The 19,726-nt window shown below is 39.1% G+C and overlaps 1 protein-coding gene across 2 annotated transcripts; it reads left to right on the forward strand.

Moving 5' to 3' along the window:
* Positions 1–273: 273 nt before the first annotated feature.
* On the forward strand, positions 274–15,754 carry CUNH4orf47 (chromosome unknown C4orf47 homolog). 2 transcript variants are annotated; one of them, XM_036301207.1, is made up of 8 exons: positions 274–405; positions 3,878–4,060; positions 6,300–6,519; positions 8,842–8,979; positions 9,084–9,159; positions 12,395–12,574; positions 13,923–14,086; positions 15,591–15,754. In XM_036301207.1, the coding sequence occupies exons 2-8, from the start codon at positions 3,961–3,963 to the stop codon at positions 15,637–15,639; spliced, it is 927 nt and encodes a 308-aa protein (XP_036157100.1). In that variant the 5' UTR covers positions 274–405; positions 3,878–3,960; the 3' UTR covers positions 15,640–15,754. The 2 variants fall into 2 exon arrangements, with proteins under 2 accessions (XP_036157100.1, XP_036157101.1); XM_036301208.1 differs by having other exon boundaries at positions 280–430.
* Positions 15,755–19,726: the final 3,972 nt, after the last annotated feature.

Here is a 19,726-nt window from a genome sequence, read left to right on the forward strand (position 1 = left end):
GGTGTACCATTCCACAGCTCCCGGAGGATAGACAATAGGGCGGAAAGCAGAAGTCTTATTGTAATTAATTATATTAAAGTTTATTTATACAATAAAGCTTATTAAAACTTAAGAGAATACTTTATTGGTTGAATCATCTGTATCCCAACCCACTCCTAAGTCTTTCCGTGCGTTGCTCGATGAGGCTTCGAAGTCTCCGCGTGTCCCCCGCAGCGTCCTTGGAATGGATTCTCCTGTCCTCCGGGCAACGCGTCACAATAAACACCAGCGCTTCGCCCAGCGTGCAGCTCAGCGCGGCGAGGTCGCGGGAGGGACGTGTGTGCTCCCAGGTGGCTCGCAGTCCCGGGCTCTCCAGCAGCTGAGACGATCTGGTCTGGGTGGTCGGATTGAGTGCCTTTCTGAGAGGTGACTTGGTCCTCGCAGCCGCCAGGTCTTGGCCTTTGATACCCACCTACTCTGAGCCTCCGTTTCCCTAATGGGATATCTTTCCCCTCATCACGTTAGCCAGAAGCTTTCAGCCCCTCCTGCACTCCCCCCTCCCTCCGCACCCCCCCCCCCCCCCCCCGCCCCGCATCTCCGGCACCTTTCTCCGTCCTTTCGGAGGGAACTTGCCAGGTTCCGCTTGTGCTATACTTATGTTCAGTGTAGCTCTCTGGGCAGCATCTATGCCTTTGAAAATCTCAGCTTTCTGAGCTTCTACCGACGAGCCTTACCCAGAAGAGGGGTTTGCAGTGAATTTGCTAAATAAATGAATAAAGGATTTTGTAAATGTTGCTCAAGAAGAGTTACGTAGTGGAAAGAGTCAAGGCAGGAACTTCTGTTTTCTCTGTTGCACCAAGTGCTGTGCAGACACTGTGAATCCTATATAATAAAACCATACTATGCAAATCAACTGAACAGAGGAATGACCTGTCCTTAGGATGCGCACTGACCACCAGGGGTAAACGCTCAATGCAGGAGCTGCCCCCAGGTGGTCAGTGGCTCCCACAGGGGGAGCACCACTCAGCCAGAAGCTGGGCTCAAAGCTGGCAAGCCCAAAGGTGGTGGCTGGAGCTTCTCCTGCCTCCACTGCAGGCCGGCGGTAAGGAGCGAGGGGGTCCTGGACTGTGAGAGGGATGTCTACCAGCTGGCAGGCAGACATCCTCCCCACCCCCCAGGAGTCCCAGCCTGCAAGAGGGTGCAGGCTGGGCTGAGGGACCACCCCCTCCCGCCCCCCCCCCCCCCAGTGCATGAATCTCGTGCACCAGGCCTCTAGTATTGTGATAAAAACTTGGCTCAGACCTTGGTTCCTGCCTTTGTAGAGCCAACAATTTAGTGCAGGGGTCCTCAAACTACGGCCCATGGGCCACATGCAAATACAAATATTGTATTTGTTCCTGTTTTGTTTTTTTCAAAATAAGATATGTGCAGTGTGCTGCCGGGGTCCTGCCCCAGCAGGTCCAGGGGTTCCCCATAGGTGAGGATGGAGTCGGCGAAGAAGGAATGACACGGAGACAGCGTTCAGTTGATCAGCAGCCTAGCCAGGATCTCCAGCCAAGTTCTGGTCTGGATTTCCAGAGAGGTTCTGCTTTGGATCTCCAGCCAGGTTCTGTGTCCATGTTCTCTTGCTAGGTTCTCCAGGTTCTCCAGCCAGGTTCTGTAGCCATGTTCCCTCGCTAGGTTCTTCAGCCAGGTTCTGTCCAGGTTCTCCAGCCAGGTTCAGTCACCAGGTTCTAGTCAGGTTCTTTTGCCAATTTCTGTAGTCAGGTTCAGTCCAGGATCTTTTGCCATGTTCTTTCCAGCGAAGTTCTTCTGTCTGTAGGTTCTGTGTAGGTTCTGTCTTCTAAGTTCTGTGTTCTAAGTTCTGTGTTCTAAGTTCTGTGTTCTAAGTTCTGTGTCTTGCTGTCTTGTTACATCTGTATTTATACCAGTTGATTCAATCCTATCAATCTCTATTACAAAGGTTAGGGCGTTTCTTATCTCCATTCCAGGGAGTAAAGATTATGTAGCTTAAGCATGATTGTTCATAGTTAAAGTGATTAATTACCCGCCTGGCACTTAGTTAAGAGGTTTTATTCCCTCCCTAACTTCAGGGGAAAATCCCTACCTGGGGAAACACCCTTTCTCAGAGACCTTGGTTAAAACACATAGTGCCAAGAAGGTGAGCAAACATATTAAGAACAGTATGCCATATATGCCAGGTCCCTTGAAACAGCAAGCATGGACCGGCTCCCGGCAGTGTGCATAGGAATTTGTTCATAGTTTTTTTTTTTATATTTTTATTGATTTTTTACAGAGAGGAAGGAAGAGAGATAGTTACATTTTAAACTATAATCCGGCCCTCCAATGGTCTGAGGGACAGTGAACTGGCCCCCTGTTTAAAAAGTTTGAGGACCCCTGGTTTAGTGTGTGTGTTAAGACAATTGTTAAAGGATCCCTACACGGGGATGTACAATGATAACCCACCAGGTAACATGATGAGGGCCTGGAAGGAGAAGCACCTGTGGCTACGATAGAGGGAATTACAGTGATGAATGCACTGAGTAGTACGAAGGTTCAGTGTTAACTGGGGGAACGAAAGGGTTTGGCTCAGTGAAGGACTGGTAACCTGCCTAAAGCGAAACAGCATGTGCCATGGTCCTGTGGCTGGGGAGGGCCCCATTGGAGACAACTGGAGATCAGGTGCCAGGATGTCTGCCTGCCGGCTGGTAGACATCCCTCTCACAGTCCAGGACCCCCTCGCTCCTTACCACCTGCCTGCAGTGGAGGCAGGAGAAGCTCCAGCCACCACAACTGGAGGGGTGTCCCCTGGTGGCAGATGAGGGTGGTAGGGCTTTGTGAGCTCCTGTAAAACCACAGGAAGCTTTTGTGGGGAGGCAGTGGGAATGGAGCTTTGAAATACCACGCACATGAAGTAGCACTCCCCAAATGACTGCCGTCTAGTTTTAAAGGGTACCTGATCAGAGGGAGAGGTAGGATGGAGGGAAGGGTTGTATGTTCTTAGCTTTAGTATAACCAGAATCTTCTCTTGTCTCGTTGATATTACACACTAGCAATGATTCATGCTCAGGTGAAACAACTTCTACATTCAAGGCATAAGCCAGTGTTTGAATTATTTACTGATGTATGCCCAGTGTCTAAATCAAATTGGCGTTTTAAAAATATTATGAGAAAATGGAGGCAAGTATTCTTAGCTCTTTGGTCCTCCTTTTTAGGACACGTCTAATTATGAAAATCGTACCTAAGTAAGTAGTTGCATAGTTAATGTGATATTGCAAAAGGAAATCGCAGTTGGCATTCTACCCTTTCACAAATACTTTGAAGTCATTGTGGATTTTTGTTTTGTTGTTCTTTATTTTTATCTTGGTTAGAAAATTGTTCTCTCCCCCCCATGAAATTTGAAAAAAACTCAGGAACTAGAGGGTAATACCTGTATGTGTTGTGCATTCTGAAAAGCTAAGTTCTAATTTTCAGTATGAGGGACAGTGCAGTATGTTTAAGTCATTTGATCTAAACTGAAAACACCTGCCCTAGTTAATGATGCCTTTTAAACCTAACTTGCACTCAAAGGAGGGCTGTTGTTTGCACAGTATTTATACCTCACTGCAAATTATTACAGCAATAATTTTACCATTTGCAGAAGAGGAATGGCAATGCCACAATGTAATCATACACACTTTGTAATCTGTGGGTGTTTCACCTGGAGAGCCAAAGCGAGGGCTCACGGTGATCATTTTGAATACCATCAGCCTTAGCCCCACAAAATAGGTTCTTTCCCCACGTAGTTTGGGGCTACTATTTTAAAGAGAACATTCACTTTCAGACTGAAGGTTAATTGAGACTGAAATTTAGTAATCACTGTTTTCCTAAACATTCCCTCCTGTATTTTTCATCGTAGGGTAGGCTTGAGCTATAATAGAAGTAGCCCAAAGGAACCTTTTGAAGTTACTGATATAGGGAACGCCTCCAGGAGACGAAACAATGCCTGGAGAAGGAACAAAATCTGATATGGAGAGGATTGGCCTCTTCAGTGAGATGGAATATATCACTGTTGGTGATAAATATGTGTCACATCATGATCGTAAGTACATTCGCTCTCTTTACAGCCTAATCGTGGACGTTTTCTGTATGGAAATTTGGTTAAATGATATTTAAATTTATTTGTTTATCTAGAGAAACACAAACACATCCATTTGTTATTCCACCTATTTATGCATTTATTGGTTGATTCTTGTATGTGCCCTGACCTGTCATCGAACCTGCAACCTTGGTGTATTGGGATGATGCCCTAACCAACTTAGCCACCTGGGTAGGGCCCAAATGATATTTTTAATGGTCCATATTTTAAAGTATTAGTTCTAGAGTTGAATAAACTTGAGAAATTTCAATAGAGTTAAGAGAATTTCATTTTTTTGCACTATCCTTTCTTTAAGTATTCTTCTCATAAGTAATTTTATTTCTTTCCAAGGGTTCATGGCAGTTTTCTCCCAGAATATTTTGTTTTTAGCTTTTTTTCCCTTAAATGGGACACTCTACTATGCAAATAGTGTTCACATTTGTACCTGAAAAGGCCATCTACCATTCCTCTTGAAAAATAAAATGCTAAATGAATAGCCAAGTGATTGTTCAAAGAGTTATAAATGAGAGCTAAAGTAAATAATCATTTAAAATGCCTTAAATTTTTGGCTATTGAATGACCTCTATGTGGCAATAAAAAAAGAACACAATGATATGAAACACCACCAAGGTATGTTATTAAATGAAATAGAAATGAAGGTGCAGAATAGTGTATATGCTATGCTGAACACTAAAAATAGAGAGGAAAATATATGAAAATACATATTGGAACATGCCTAAACATTCTTTGGGAAACAAATTTAATATCATGATTGCCTGTGGGAGAGGAAATGAGTGGCCAAGTGTGGGGGGAAGATTTACTGTATAAATATTTATACTGTTGCATTTGGAATGATGTGAATATATTGCTTTTCAAAAATTCAAGGTAAAAAATCAGTGATACAAATTCACATTGAAATAACCAGTTGATTTAAGGATTGTTTGCACTTCAAAAAACACTTTATATCACAAAAAGACTTCTAAAATTAATCCAAATTATAAAAGAAATTCCAAGTATTTATAAAAAGTCTTTTAAAAAATTACAGGGCTACTAGTATATTTATTGTATAAATATACCACAATTTATTTATATGTTCTAATGATGGGTATTTGAGCTGTTGTTTTTTTAAAAATATATATTTTTATTGATTTCAGAGAGGAAGGGAGGGGGAGAGAGATAGAACCATCAATGATAGAGAGAATCATTGATTGGCTGCCTTGTACTGGGGATCGAGCCCACAACCTGTCAGACCCAGGCTGATGCTCTATCCACTGAGCCAAACCAGCTACGGCAGAACTGTTTCTTGGTTTGATTATTAGGACTGAAGTTGCTATGAACATTCTTGTTTATGTCTTTTAGTGGATAAAGGCACTCATAAGTTGTGAGTATATACCCAGGATGGAAATTGCTTCAGTTTGAGTGTGGACCACTCTCCACTTTAACCTACACACACACACTCACACTCACACTCACACACACACTTATTGACATTTCACACAAACTGTTTTCTCAGTTATGTAGATGGGGAAGCATTGGATTAGATAATCTCTAAGGCTGTGGTTCTCAATCTTCTGGCCCTTTAAATACAGTTCCTCATGTTGTGACACAACCATAACATTATTTTCGTTGCTACTTCATCACTGTAATGTTGCTACTGTTATGAATCGTCATGTAAATATCTGATATGCAGGATGGCCTTAGGCGACCCCTGTGAAAGGGTCGTTCAACCCCCAAAGGGGTCGCTACCCACAGGTTGAGAACTGTTGCTCTAAGGCAGCCGTGGGCAAACTACGGCCCGCAGGCCGGATCCAGCCCGTTTGAAATGAATAAAACTAAAAAAAAAAAAAAAAGACCGTACCCTTTTATGTAATGATGTTTACTTTGAATTTATATTAGTTCACACATACACTCCATCCATGCTTTTGTTCCGGCCCTCCGGTCCAGTTTAAGAACCCATTGTGGCCCTGAGTCAAAAAGTTTGCCCACCCCTGCAAGGTCTCTTCCAGCTCTGAAGTTCACAGTCTATAGTGTAACCCTCTTAGGTCTTATTGTCAACATAGCCTTTCACACAGAGCTTTGAAACAAGTTTTAGGCCTCAAAACTTATTGGCCCATGTCACATTTTGAAACTTTTTTTGTTATTTTTCATGTTCTTTGATTACTAGTGAGCTCAAAATTACCATATTCCTAATTTATTTTTAAAGGGCCCTTTAATGAAGCTGCAAGCAAAAATAAACAGATGCTACCTGGGGGATCCAAAGAAATGTCAGATCTCCAGGCGGGTTACTTTGAGCCCCGTTTTGTAAGGATTTTTGAAGGTGAAGGTTATGCGAATCTGAATCAAATGAGGAGAAAGCATATGATGCAAGAAGCAAAAAAAAATCTAGGCAAAGCTTTCCTCCCTACTAACGGAGATAAAAAATCGTAAGTGTTTGGGGGAAAACTCTTGATTACATCTGCAACTTTCCCTCCTCTAGCCCTTCCACAGGACCTACTTATACTATATGATTCACTTTTTAAAGTATGATCCTTTGGTTATTTTGTCTTGACTGGGGATAGTTATATTGGGAGATTTAAGTTGGCAAGTATTTTTCACTAAATTGATTGTCTTTATCACATTAAATTTGGGATTATTTATGTTACTGTTCTCTATTAGTTTATTTAATAAAGGCCAACTAAATGATGAAAATAAATTTGATAAAAACCTTGAAGTAGTCAAGGGGGAAAAAAATCACCTTGGGCCATCATATCTGTGCCCTGACTGTTTTTTCTATTTTTAAAAAAAACTTTTACAAAATTTCAATAAAAAAGCAAAATTAGGAGAAGGCTTCTTTTTTTTATAAAGAAGTTAAATCATCAAAAATATGTTAAGAATCCTTTACATGTAATATGGTTATTTTACCCTTTAAATAACTTTTTCCTATGTTTAAGTGTTCCCCCATGAACTTTGACCTCTTGTGGTAATAATTGGAAAATGCTGCCTTGATACATTAATTTATAACTGCGATTTTCTACCTTTTTCATCTTTTGGCTAACATAAACTAATTACTAAAATTTTGCAAACATCAAAAAATATATTTTTTGCCAGTTTGACAAAAATAAATAGGTATAATTTTTTGTGTGTTGTTAATTCTCACCTGAGGATATATTTTCCATCGATTTTAGAGACAGATACAGGGAGGGGGAGGGAGAAACATGGATGTGACAAACGTGTGTTGGTTGCCTCCGGCATGCCCCGCCCCCTTGTCCCCCACTGGGAATCGACCTCCAACCCAGGTATTTGCCCTTGACAAGGAGTCGAACCCAGACCTTTCTGTGCGCAGGCCGACACTCTAACCACTGAGAGACACAGGCCAGGGCAAAATAGGTATAATTTTGATTCATTCACACAGGATGGCTATTGTTGTGTTGGCCACGGTCATTTCTTTAATTTGACAATCTAAAGGAAAAGAAGTCAGTGGCTCTGACTAAATAGGTTGCATATATTTTTAAAATTCTTGTAGCACACCACTTGAAAATCGCTGGATTATAATATTCATTTGTCAGTCAAAAAATAATAACAGTTTTGTAGTTAGACTAATTTTTCTTTCTTTTTAAATCTCCCTAGTATGAGAAAAAAATCTGTAATTTAGTGGATACAGAAAGTTTCCAAAAAGAGAGATTGGTAGTAGAAATAAGAAGCCTTTATACTGATACTTACTCACCACCAAATTATGGAACCACAGGCACTTAATAAATTTTAAATGTACCGATATTTATTGCTTGCATTAAATCAAATTCTACTTAGATAATGCTTGTGCATAATTGACCTTTTATCTGCAATGTCATTGCTTTATCTCCTTATATTTTATTTTATGACATATATTCATAAATATCAATTAATAAAATTGAGTATTTTCTCCTAATGGAAACTTTATTTGTAGGCCAGAGATTATAAGTAACAATATTGATGTCTTCTAGTTTTTAAAAATTTTAATTCAAATGTATAACCAGTGTCAAGTTTTGATGATAATAAGGTACCATTTACTGATTATTAAAATTTGTTTACTTCATTGATAACTTGGAAAATAGAGGCTATGACTATTACTAACATTAGTTATCCTTCTTGTGAAAATTTTATTAAAGATAATATTTGTTAAAATAAAGTATTAGGTGGTGAATGGTTTAATGATTAAATATATATTGTGGGTCCAGAAAACTTAACATTAAAATTTAAAAAACTTGTTAACTTTTTTCTATAATAAAGTAATCAGTATGAACCAAAAAGAAGAAAATTAGCAAAATGTCGTGAGATTCATTATGCCATCAGCAGCAGAAACAATACTTGTATGTTTTTGAAAGTATAGTTTCCAGTGAGTGGATGGTCAGAAATAATCGGCCATTTATTAGCTAATTTGCCATAAAGTACCTCACTTCACCTAAATACACAAAAAGGTCTATTTATTGTTATGGTTAATGAGATTAATAGAAAGTATTTTAACTTCTTAGAGATTAAGAATTTTGTTTATATGAACATTTAAAATAAGCATAAACAATTAAAAACTCATCTCAAACTTGTCTGAAAAATGGGGAAAATTGGATTAGAAACTAGCAAGAAATGTTTTTTTTTTCTTACCAAAGTTAAGCAAGTCAATTCCATTGCATATATTTTGCTCCTTTTTCAAACATTTTTATAAATTGTACTAAAATGTACAAAACACACAATTGGCCATTTTAACCTGCTCTGTGTTTTTTTTTGACTGTAAGATGTGGAGTAGGAAGCTACTATGGAACAATAGGTGGTCCAGTCCCATTCTTCAGCGCACAGGCCAAACCCAGAGATAAGTATGAGGCACCTGGGAAGAATTTATACACAAGCCCAGGAAAGAAAGGAACCGGATATGGGTAAGCTATATTTAATACTCTTATATCATTTGTTTTGAACTTAAAAAGGTAAAATTTAGAATTTCTGAACTTTGAAGTCACCTTTACTCATTTTCTTTCCTTAGCTATGCAAATGTGACGATAGGGAAACAGTTCACACACTCCGCTGATGTCTATGATGCACCAAAACTAAATTATAAGGTAAAATAATCTACTCTAGCTTTTTCCAGACTTTCTCATTTTGTTGACGTAGAGCATTCACTTGTGATCTAATGATGGTTGGTTTTGTTTACCATGTTTGTATTACTCGGGCAATGGCGGGCAGACTGATGTTTATGAATTGTGATAGTTTTACATTTCTTTTTAAAAAAATATATATTGATTTCAGAGAGGACGGGAGAGAGAAAGAGAGATAGAAACATCAATGATGAGAGAGAATCATTGATTGGCTGCCTTTTGCATACCCCCTACTGGGGATCAATCCCACAACCTAGGCTTATGCCCTTGACCAGAATCGAACCTGGGACCCTTCAGTCCGCAGGCTGACGCTCTGTCCACTGAGCCAAACCAGCTAGGGCAACATTTCATTTTTGATATTAGATTTCCACATCTTACTCTAGATCCCTTCAGCTCTTCCCCGCGTGAGCTTTTTACCTGCTGCTGTAGTTTACCACAGCTCTCACCTCTCTCTAAACTAGCTGTGAGACCTCTGTTAACTCAGCCTGATCAAATACCTTCTATTCCGAGTAGAGGAGTCATATCCTAACCCTTAGCCATGTTCCCACCACAACAAAGTAGTGGGAGTACTCCTCCATTAGGGTGAGTGATGGAATGGAGGAGTGATGGAGAACATCGAGAAAGCAGAAGTAGAGAATGGATGCATGCCTACAGAAGAGAGAGTGAAAGGATGGAGAAAACTCCTCACCTCATTAAAGAGCAGAAATAAACACTGAAACGTAGCTGTTATATGCCTTTTGCACTCACTTCGTACAATATTTGACGTATAATGAAACATACTCACTTATGTGGAGAGCACCTACGTATGAATGGAGGAACCCTTATACATTTTGGAAAAATATCAACATAATTTAACAATATCAACGTAACTTTAAGAGAGCTGGTAGTAATAAAAAGCCCAATTTGTTGGACATTAAGCAACAGAAATTAAATGGCAGCCGTTTAATTAGTGTTTTCGTCTTTGTATTTTTAGGCGTGCAGTTTTCCATCATTTTGCTGGGTGATTTCAGGTGGCATCGGGTGGGCTGTGAGATAGAAGGATAGAGATCAGTTTGGCAAATGGGTTGCCCAAACCCAAAAGTTTTCCATTAAATTGGGGAGAAGCCTTGGTCATTTGAAATTAAGCATCTCTGTTTCGTATGGATTATTCAGTTTATATAAAATTACATAGAAACTGCTTTTCATCTGTAGGAATAGTAATAATACATAATATATAAATGCATGTGGCTCAATAATTAGCCTTCCATCCTAAACTTTATGGGTATAAGATACTTTTTTTTCCTTACAGTAGATAGAGCTCTTTTGTTCTTACTTTCATAACTTATTATTTATAAGTGAGAAATCTTGGATTTCCTAAAATTAATTCTGGAAATAATTTTTAAATGTACCATGCTTTTTCTTTTAGAATTTTAGAGGTTATTCCACTGTTTTCTTGTTTGAATTGTTTCTGACAAGGTATCTGCTGTCATGGTTATTTTGTACTGTCTCTTTTCCCCCTGGTAACGTTTAAAATTTTCTTTGTCACTCGTTGGAGCAATTTGATTGTGATCTGCCTTGGTGTAGTTTTCTCTTGTTTCTTATGCTTGGGGTTTGTTGAGCTTCTTGGATCTGTGGATTTATAGTTTTCATTATATTTAGAATATTTTCAGCTATTATTTATGCAGATATTTTTCTGTTTCCCTTCTCCCTCTCCCCTCCCTTTCCCCCTTCACCCCTTTCCCTTCTCCCCTCCTCTCCTCTTCTCACCTCCCTTTCCCTCTCCTCTCCCTTTTCCCCTTCCCCCTCCCCTCCCCTCCCCTCTGTTTTGCTTGGGTACCAGGTAGCTAAAAATATTATAATCTAAGCATGTTATAATGTAAAAAGTAAGTATTCCTCATTCTCAGAAGTAAAACTGACATTTATGAAGAGCCTACCATATGCCAGGCACTTTATACACAGAATTTCATGTAATCTTTACAGCAGCATGCCTTGGGGGGGAGGGGGCGTATTATCCTCATTTAGGGTTGAAAATGTGGCACTAAAAGGCCCCAGAGTCCCCAAGAAATGCTGAAAAGCAGGAGGGAGTGAGAGTGTGAACTGAAGACCAATCTCTTTTTACTATATCGTTTCCCCCAGGTAGTTAATAGAGATTTGTTCAGTGCCGGGGTCCAACCCCAGCAGGTCCAGGGGTCCCCAAAGGTGTGGATGGAGTCGGCGAAGAAGGAATGACATGGAGACAGCGTTCAGTTGATCAGCAGCCTAGCCAGGATCTCTAGCCAAGTTCTGGCCTGGATCTCCAGCCAAGTTCTGCTGTTTATTGTCTTGTTACATCCGCATTTATACCAGTTGATTTTAATCCTGTCAAGTTCTATTACAAAGGTTAGGGCGTTTCTTATCTCCATTCCAGGGAGTAAAGATTATGTAGCTTAAACATGATTATTTGTAGTTAAAGTGATTAACTACCCGCCTGGCACTTAGTTAAGGAGTTTCATCCCCTCCCTGACTTCAGGGAAAAATTCCTACCTGGGGAAACAACCTTTCTAGGAGAGGCATCCCCTCCCTGACTTCAGGGGAAAATTCCTACCTGGGGAAACAACCTTTCTTGGAGGCCTTGGTTAAAACACATAGTGCCAAGAAGGTGAGCAAACATATTAAGAACAGTATGCCATATATGCCAGGTCCCTTGAAACAGCAAGCATGGACCGGCTCCCGGCAGTTCAGGTGACAAACAAATCTCTAGAATTCAAATAAGTTGATATCCCAAATGAACAATCATAGTTGTTCTTATTCACAAGTAAGCATATCTTGAGTATCATAGAAACAGAGCATAACAAAGGAATGTTTAAAAAAATGTGAGCCTAGCAGTGTATATTTTTAAAATCTATGTGATTCTATTAAAATGTAAAATAAGATTCGACTCTCCGTTATTTTCCGTCGGAGTAATTTATGCCACATAGTTTCTATTTTTTAAAAAAATATATATTTCTTTATTGATATCAGAGAGGAAGTGAGAAAGACAGAGAGAAACATCAATGATGAGAGAGGATCACTGATTGGCTGCCTCCTGCATGCCCCCTCCTGGGGATCGAGCCTACAACCCAGGCATGTGCCCTTGGCCGGAATTGAACCCGGGACCCTTCAGTCCGCAGGCTGATGCTCTATCCACTGAGTCTAGGCAGCTAGGGCTATGCCACATAATTTCTAACTCTTTAATTTACAGAAAGAGAGCGAAGAGCACCATCGTTTGCTCAAAGGGGGACCTTTCAAGTTAAACCTTTACCCAAGAGAATATTTTGATACCAATCCTTATTTTTCTGAGAAATCTTTACCTCCAATTAAGAAGGCAGAGAAGAAAGAAGTACTCCCAAGCCCCTTTAAACCCTCTTCTCCTGGTAAAAAGGTAAGTTAAGAGTTTTAGAATGAAAAGATATTAAGCATTTATTATTATTATTTTTTAATATTAAGCATTTTATTTTATTTTATTTTTTTTTTAAAAAATATATTTTATTGATTTTTTACAGAGAGGAAGGGAGAGAGATAGAGAGTTAGAAACATCAATGAGAGAGAGAAACATCGATCAGCTGCCTTCTGCACATCTCCCACTGGGAACGTGCCTGCAACCCAGGTACATGCCCTTGACCAGAATCGAACCTGGGACCCCTCAGTCCACAGTCCAACGCTCTATCCACTGAGCCAAACCGGTTTCGGCAAAATTCTTTTTTTTTTTTTTTTTTTTTAATATATTTTATTGATTTTTTACAGAGAGGAAGGGAGAGATGTTAGAAACATCGATCAGCTGCCTCCTGCACATCTCCCACTGGGGATGTGCCCGCAACCCTGGCACATGCCCTTGACCGGAATCGAACCTGGGACCTTTCAGTCCGCAGGCTGACGCTCTATCCACTGAGCCAAACCGGTTTCGGCGAATATTAAGCATTTTAAAGAAATAGTGCCTCTTGCCGTCAAATTGCTTTATTGCCCATGTAAACAATAAGCTTTTGTTTTGTATTCATGCCAAGAATCATGAAACCAGTTTTTATAAAATTATGAAAAGGCATAAAGTATGGCCAGTGTATGGGAGTAAGGAAGCTCTTAAAATGATTATTAATCAGTTCAAATATATTTGAGTTTACAGTTGATTCTTCTAAGTGCCTCTCTAATCTTAGGTCTAGTTTTTCTCAAAAATCATAAAAAGCCAGGCCATCTTTTAGTTTTTGAAATGATTGAGATGAATTTTCTCACTTTGCTGAAGTTTACAAGTTTGAATAAAAATGGAAATGCTGCTTTTAATTTATAAACCTTGGTTTATACATTTTCTTCCTTCTGTGAATTGCCTGTTTACTTTTCCTGCAGATTTTCTAGTAGGATATTTATAAGATCTTTTTGTACGCTAAGGATATTGTTCTGTTTTCATCTGTGTTGAAAAAAATATATATATATGTTAGTTTGTTGAATGTTTTACTTTGATTATGGTATTTTGTGCTATTCAGAAATTTAGTAATTTGATGTAGTCAAACTTAAGCATTTGCATTTTAACATAAGAGAACTTTTAGAATTACAGTGTCTTAACCCCATGAAATTGCTGGTAGGGAGACTTTGCTGGTAGCTGCATTAAACAAAATAAACAACTTTCTTTCAATGTAAAACCAACTCCATAGACAATACAGAATATGGATAAACTTCAACATCTAATATTTTAAAGAAGCCTTTTACAAAACCACATAAAATGGTCTCATTCTGATTTGTAGGCTGGCGGAATGAAGGCAGGAACATTCGACCCTTACCCTTCGCATTCTACTGACCCGTATTTGGCTAAATCAGAAAAACCCAGCAAAGCTGCTAAGGTTTTCCACCCGCCAGGTGGACCGAAAAGCCGACCAATCGAAAGTATAATGACTTTGAATGTCAAAAGGTAGTAATATGTTACATTTACTTCATCAACCAAGAAAAATTGTTTTCAACTTTTAGAGTTCTTTAAAACCATATCTTTGATTTGTACATACTTTTAAAAATGACAAATTTGGATGACTTTAGAAATCTCAGCTCTTTCCGTATACCTTCCCTCTTTTGTAGAAGTTCTTTCCCATCTGAAATTCTTAATGGAAAAAGCTTAATTTATGTACCAAATTATTCTGTCCATAATTTTTAAAGCAACCTGTAGCATCTTATTATGAGTCACTTGAAACTACTTATTGTCCAGTTAGCTGCACATGTTAACACTAGAGGCCCAGTGCACGAATTCGTGCACTGGTGGCATCCAGTCAGCCTGCCCCGATGGGGGCTGATCAGGGGAAGGGCCAGCCGGGGTAAGGGGCTGCAGTCATTCTGGTTGTTGTGCCATTCGGTTGCTGTGCTTTTATTATATAGGATCGTTCTCAGCAAGAGTATTTGACCCTTGTTATAGGGCTCCAGGCTCTCAGAAGATCCTAATGACACTAAAGGTTTCTGTTCTTAACTTTGAAATAATCTCTTAAGAAAACTGGAAATATTCCTCTTCCTGAAAAAAAATGCTACTGACATCTTGTTATAAAACTTTGAGGAAAAGCATGTTATTAAAGTATCTTAAAATTTCAATTTTACCCTGGTTTTGAGCACTCTGAAAATTGAGAATTTCTCAGGAGCTCAGAACATACATTAGAAATGGACAGTCCATCACTTTTGTGTGTGTGCCATATCATAAGTAAGTGAAATAATTCATTTCTATCTGTTCATTGAAAAATGCTTTAATGCCAATTAAACTAGTTGACATATTTCTGACTTCAATGTAATCCTGAGGTGGATTACTAGTAGATAACGGACACCAAATTTATATTCTTTCTTTTATAAAAACACGAGTAAGTATACCCTATCGGTTGTAGACAGTGATTGCGATACCGACATTTTTATTATATCACAAAAGTAGAATTGCCCTTTCACATTTATGTGACTTAACTGTGTCTACAGGACGAATGTTCTGGGAGCAGTTTTCTCTGAGCCCTTTTCTATCCAGAGAACAGACCTGAGAGAGTTCCCTGTGTGCCCTAGCGAATGTTTGGACAGAAAAGAGCAACTGATTGCTGCTTTGAAAAATCAGAAGTTTACCTTCTGTTTAGTAATTTTGAGTTTATTGAAATCTCTTTCTTTTTACATTATCGCAAATATTACCCTAAATCAAGTTTAAGCTCCTTTTACCCTAATTTTAGAACTAGTAAATCTCTGGATCATAGTATTTAAAATTGGTCCCATAAGTCAATTTTTCCTTCCTAAATTACATTTTAAAAATATTTTTGATTTATTTAAAGCGAAGCTTTTTAATTTGGTGAGGAAATGTGGTTTTGGATTGTTAATTTTTTAAATTCTAAAACATTTTTTTAAGAATCTACAGATATATTACCTGTACCTATACAATTAAATGGACATTTATTTTCTAATTTTAGGGCATTGAATATGAAGAACTACAAGACTACTTCAATACCATCCTTTTAGGCTCTGGAAGACAAGTAGCTTTCATTATCAAGTGCAAATTATTTGAAAAAATATAAGATGTTGTAGGATAGATAACCCAAACATTTAAAAGATATTTAATCCTACCACTCTAATACTCTTGTCTTAGTACTATTAATGAATAAATAGTATTTGCTGATAATTTGATTGCTGGTGTGTGTCCACTCCCCCCCCCCCCCATATATTTTTATTGATTTCAGAGAGGAAGGGAGAAGGAGGGAGAGATAGAAACATCAATGGTGAGAGAGAATCATTGAGCAGCTGCCTCCTGTAGGCCCCACACTGGGGATGGAGCCTGCACCCGGGCATGTGCCCTGACTTGAAATCCAACCGTGACTTCCTGGTTCATAGGTTGACACTCAACCACTGAGCCAATGCCAGCCGGGCTGGTATGTGTTTTTGAGAATATAATGTTTAGAACTCTTACACAATTTTGAAGTATAGTGTATCAATTGAGAGCTCTTACTCCTAATGTGAAAAAGCTGCAGGGTTGTGGGGGAGGGGAATGTGGAGGCTGAGGAGGGGTAGAAAGTACATAGTAAATTCTTAACTTGGAGGTGAAAGTTGGGTTGATAGCTATCCAAGTGTCAGCCTATTAAAGCATTCCTATCAAAGATAAATATGGATCTATTCATATTGCATAGAGTCACTTACACTTTATAGAGTAAGGCAGATGTCTCCGTGTGCGGGGCCCCGTGCCTTCCACTCATCACCTCTAAAGCATCACCCAGTGCAGCCCCAGGGTGAGCTGGGGAGAGGGAGAACAGGGAACACACTTTTACTTCATTATTTTATAAAAAATGACAAAGTTGCAAGGTGGATGAAGGTGGTCCTTGGTGTCCTCTTTGCCCCTCCCCTGGTTAGCGGTCCAAGCTGCCTCTCCTGGGGCACCTCCCACTCCCAGGCCATACCCTCTGGTTTCCAAGTTCTCTCTTCTGCACTCACTCTACCACTTTTCAAACTATCTGTTGTTAAAAGATACAATTTAAACACATGGCTATCCTTCACCATGAGGCCTATCAGTAGTCCTCATTGATTTTAGGGGTGGTGGTGTTTGTAATATAAAAGAGAAATTTACAATATCTATTAATGTAATGCATTGGGGAAGTTATTTTTTTTCTAATGATCTTTATCCCTTCTTATTTGTTAATTTTTAAAATTTATCTTTATTGTTGAAAGTATTGTAGATGTCCCCTTTCCCCCTCTTAACCTCCTTGATTCTTTTGACCCCACACCACCCCCTCAGGCCTTCACTGCATATTGTCTGTGTCCGTGGGTTATGCATATAAGTTATTTCCCTCTGAGAGTTATCAGCCTGTTCCATGCTTCTATGTCTCTGAATCTATTTTGTTCATCAGTTTATTTTGTTCATTGGGGAAGTTATTTTTTTAAATATATTTTTATTGATTTCAGAGAGGAAGGGAGAGGGAGAGATAGAAACATCAATGATGAGAGAGAATCATTGATTGGCTACCTCCTGCACAACCCCTACTGCGGATCCAGCCTGCAACCAGGGGAATGTGCCCTGACCGGGAATTGAACCCTGACCTCCTGGTTCATGGGTCGACACTCAACCACTGAGCCACACCAGCCGGGCAGGGAATTATTTTTGGCTCACGGTGCTTTCTTAGGCTTGTCCTTTTGCCATCCTAGTTTTCTCAGAACTGGAAGTCAGAATGTGTAGAGGCTGCAGTACTCTTCGTTTGGACCCATTTTTATCCCAATGGGGGGAACTATGTCAATCCAGATATAAATCTGGCTTTTAAAGGGATTGCAGAAGGTACAGAGAACTTTTCCTATTGTCAAACGTACATATTTTTATTGTCTTGCCTCATAACTGTTTACTTTTTTCTAAAAGAAGATTTAAAATTCTTATTTCCTACCCAGCGTATAATGCAGAATGAACATCTTAAAGACATTATAAGGGTATAATGTAACTCAAAGGGGAATACGTGTGTCTTCAGAACGGGAGTGGTTTTACCAGGTGCATAAGCTGCATAAAATTCACATAGTTGTACATTGATAAATCTTACCCAACAAGTCTTGCACATCTGTTCTTTTGAGACAGAGGCTTATAGTTGCAGATTTTCATTAAGATCTAAATAATTGCTCATTTCACCTCTGCCTGTATTAGCTGTAGCTTTTATTAATGTGCCTCTCATAGCAATGCATACCTCGTGCTGCATTCACAGATGGGAATCTGCATCTAATGCCTGACTGACGGGTGTAAGAAGGAGCAGGGCAGCGGGCAGAGCTTATCTAGAGTTTGCGTATATGTGTTGTGTCAATTTACAGAAAAAGGAATGCAGACACCAGTAATAGGAATAGTGAAGCATGTAGGAAAATTAAGATTTTTAAGATGATGGAAGAACACACATACATATGCATTTTATTTGAGGGTGCTTTATTGGTGATGACCATTTTTTTTTTTTTTTTTTTTAACCATTATTGACTCTTCTTTTAATTTTGAAAATATAACATTAGTTTCCTGTGAAACAACTTTTCCTCCCCAAACTTAGACATGAGGAGTTCAGACTTGGTCACTGGCATCTTATCTCTTGATGACTCAGGCATCTAGCGATCTTCGGGCCCATTATGATGCCTGTATGACGTGAGTAGCTTTTTGCACACACCATCAGTGAATAATGGAAGAAATAAGCTTGCTTAGAAGCCATTAATTTCTATGAGTCATCCAACCATACCTATGTAAGGCTTAAAATGGAAACAAAGATTGAGGATGCTAACTTGTGGAAGAAAGACTTAATGAGATTTAGGTCGACAAGAAACTCCACTGGGACTGGGAGAAAGTTAAGCAGCAGCATATATCTTTTGGAAGTCATATCTTGTGTCTTTAAAGGCTGATTTTTGAACAAAGCAATATAATTGATTATACTCTAGTGAGACTGATAAAGAAAAAAGAAGTAACCCCAAATTACCAATCTCAGAAATTAAAAGATGGGATATCACCACACGTCCTCTGGATATTACAAAGATAATAAGGATTATTATGGACAACTGTTTGTCAATACATTTGAGAACTTATATCAATGTACACGATTATCAGAACATAACAATAATCAAACTGGCTTAAGAATATAAAATCTGAATTGTTTCATATCTGTGAAATTTGTTTTGTAATGTAAACCTTCCCATTTGGAAGACTGCAGGCCAATTGGTAAATTCTATTATGTATTGAAGGAAGAGAGAACATCAATAATGCCAGTCCTACACTAATCCTTTCAGGAAACAGAGGAGAAGGGAACACTTCCCTACACATTTTATGAGGCCAGATTTCCTTGGTACCAAACCAGATAAAGACATTAAAAGAAAAAAAAAATGGAGACCGATATCTTTTTGAGCACAGAAGAAATCCTTAACCAAATATTATCAAATTGAACCCAAGAGTGTATATTAAAAGGATAATACATGACCTAGTGGAGTTTATTCCAGCAATGCAAAGTCAGTATAATGTTCCAAAATTAATCAATGTAACCATCATATTAACAGATTAAAGGGGAAAACACACCCCAATAAATGCAGAAAAAGCATTTGGTAAAATTCAACAAGTTTATATAGCAAGCAGTCTTGGAAGAAGATACAGTGTCTTGCTCTGGAGCAAAGGGCAGGTTTGGTTTCAGCCTTGGAAGCTAGAGTTAGTGACTCCCTGGAGCAGGGCAGATATGCTAACTGACCTGTATCATAAAGGTAAAGTTTAGAGCAAAGGACGGGCATGCTTACTGCATTTATACAATACTAGAGGCCCGGTGCACGAAATTCATGCATGGGTAGGGTCCCTAGGCCGGGCTGGGGCCTGCCTTTGTTCTGAGCCACCCTCTGGTGGTCAGCGCACATCACAGTGAGCGATCGAACTCCCGGTCTCCCGGTGGAACTCCCAAGGGGACACTTTGCATTATGTATATATTTGGGTTCCCTAACCTCAGAGCTCTCTCTGGCAATAGAACTGACTATGGTCCTTTTCATGCTGTTTATAGGAATTGGAGAACCAATGCAAAAAAAAGCTAATATTCTGGCTACTGCTGTTGCTGTAACAAACTGTCCTTTACCTCTG

This window comes from Myotis myotis, unplaced genomic scaffold (genome assembly GCF_014108235.1).
Source record: "Myotis myotis isolate mMyoMyo1 unplaced genomic scaffold, mMyoMyo1.p scaffold_m19_p_3, whole genome shotgun sequence".
Lineage (NCBI taxonomy): Eukaryota > Metazoa > Chordata > Mammalia > Chiroptera > Vespertilionidae > Myotis > Myotis myotis.

Coding starts and splice junctions, on each gene's coding strand:
- CUNH4orf47 (XM_036301207.1), top strand. CDS start 3,961: ATGCCTGGAGAAGGAACAAAATCTGATATGGAGAGGATTGGCCTCTTC. Junction 4,061..6,299: donor ATATGTGTCACATCATGATC/GTAAGTACATTC, acceptor TTATTTTTAAAG/GGCCCTTTAATGAAGCTGCA. Junction 6,520..8,841: donor ACTAACGGAGATAAAAAATC/GTAAGTGTTTGG, acceptor TTTGACTGTAAG/ATGTGGAGTAGGAAGCTACT.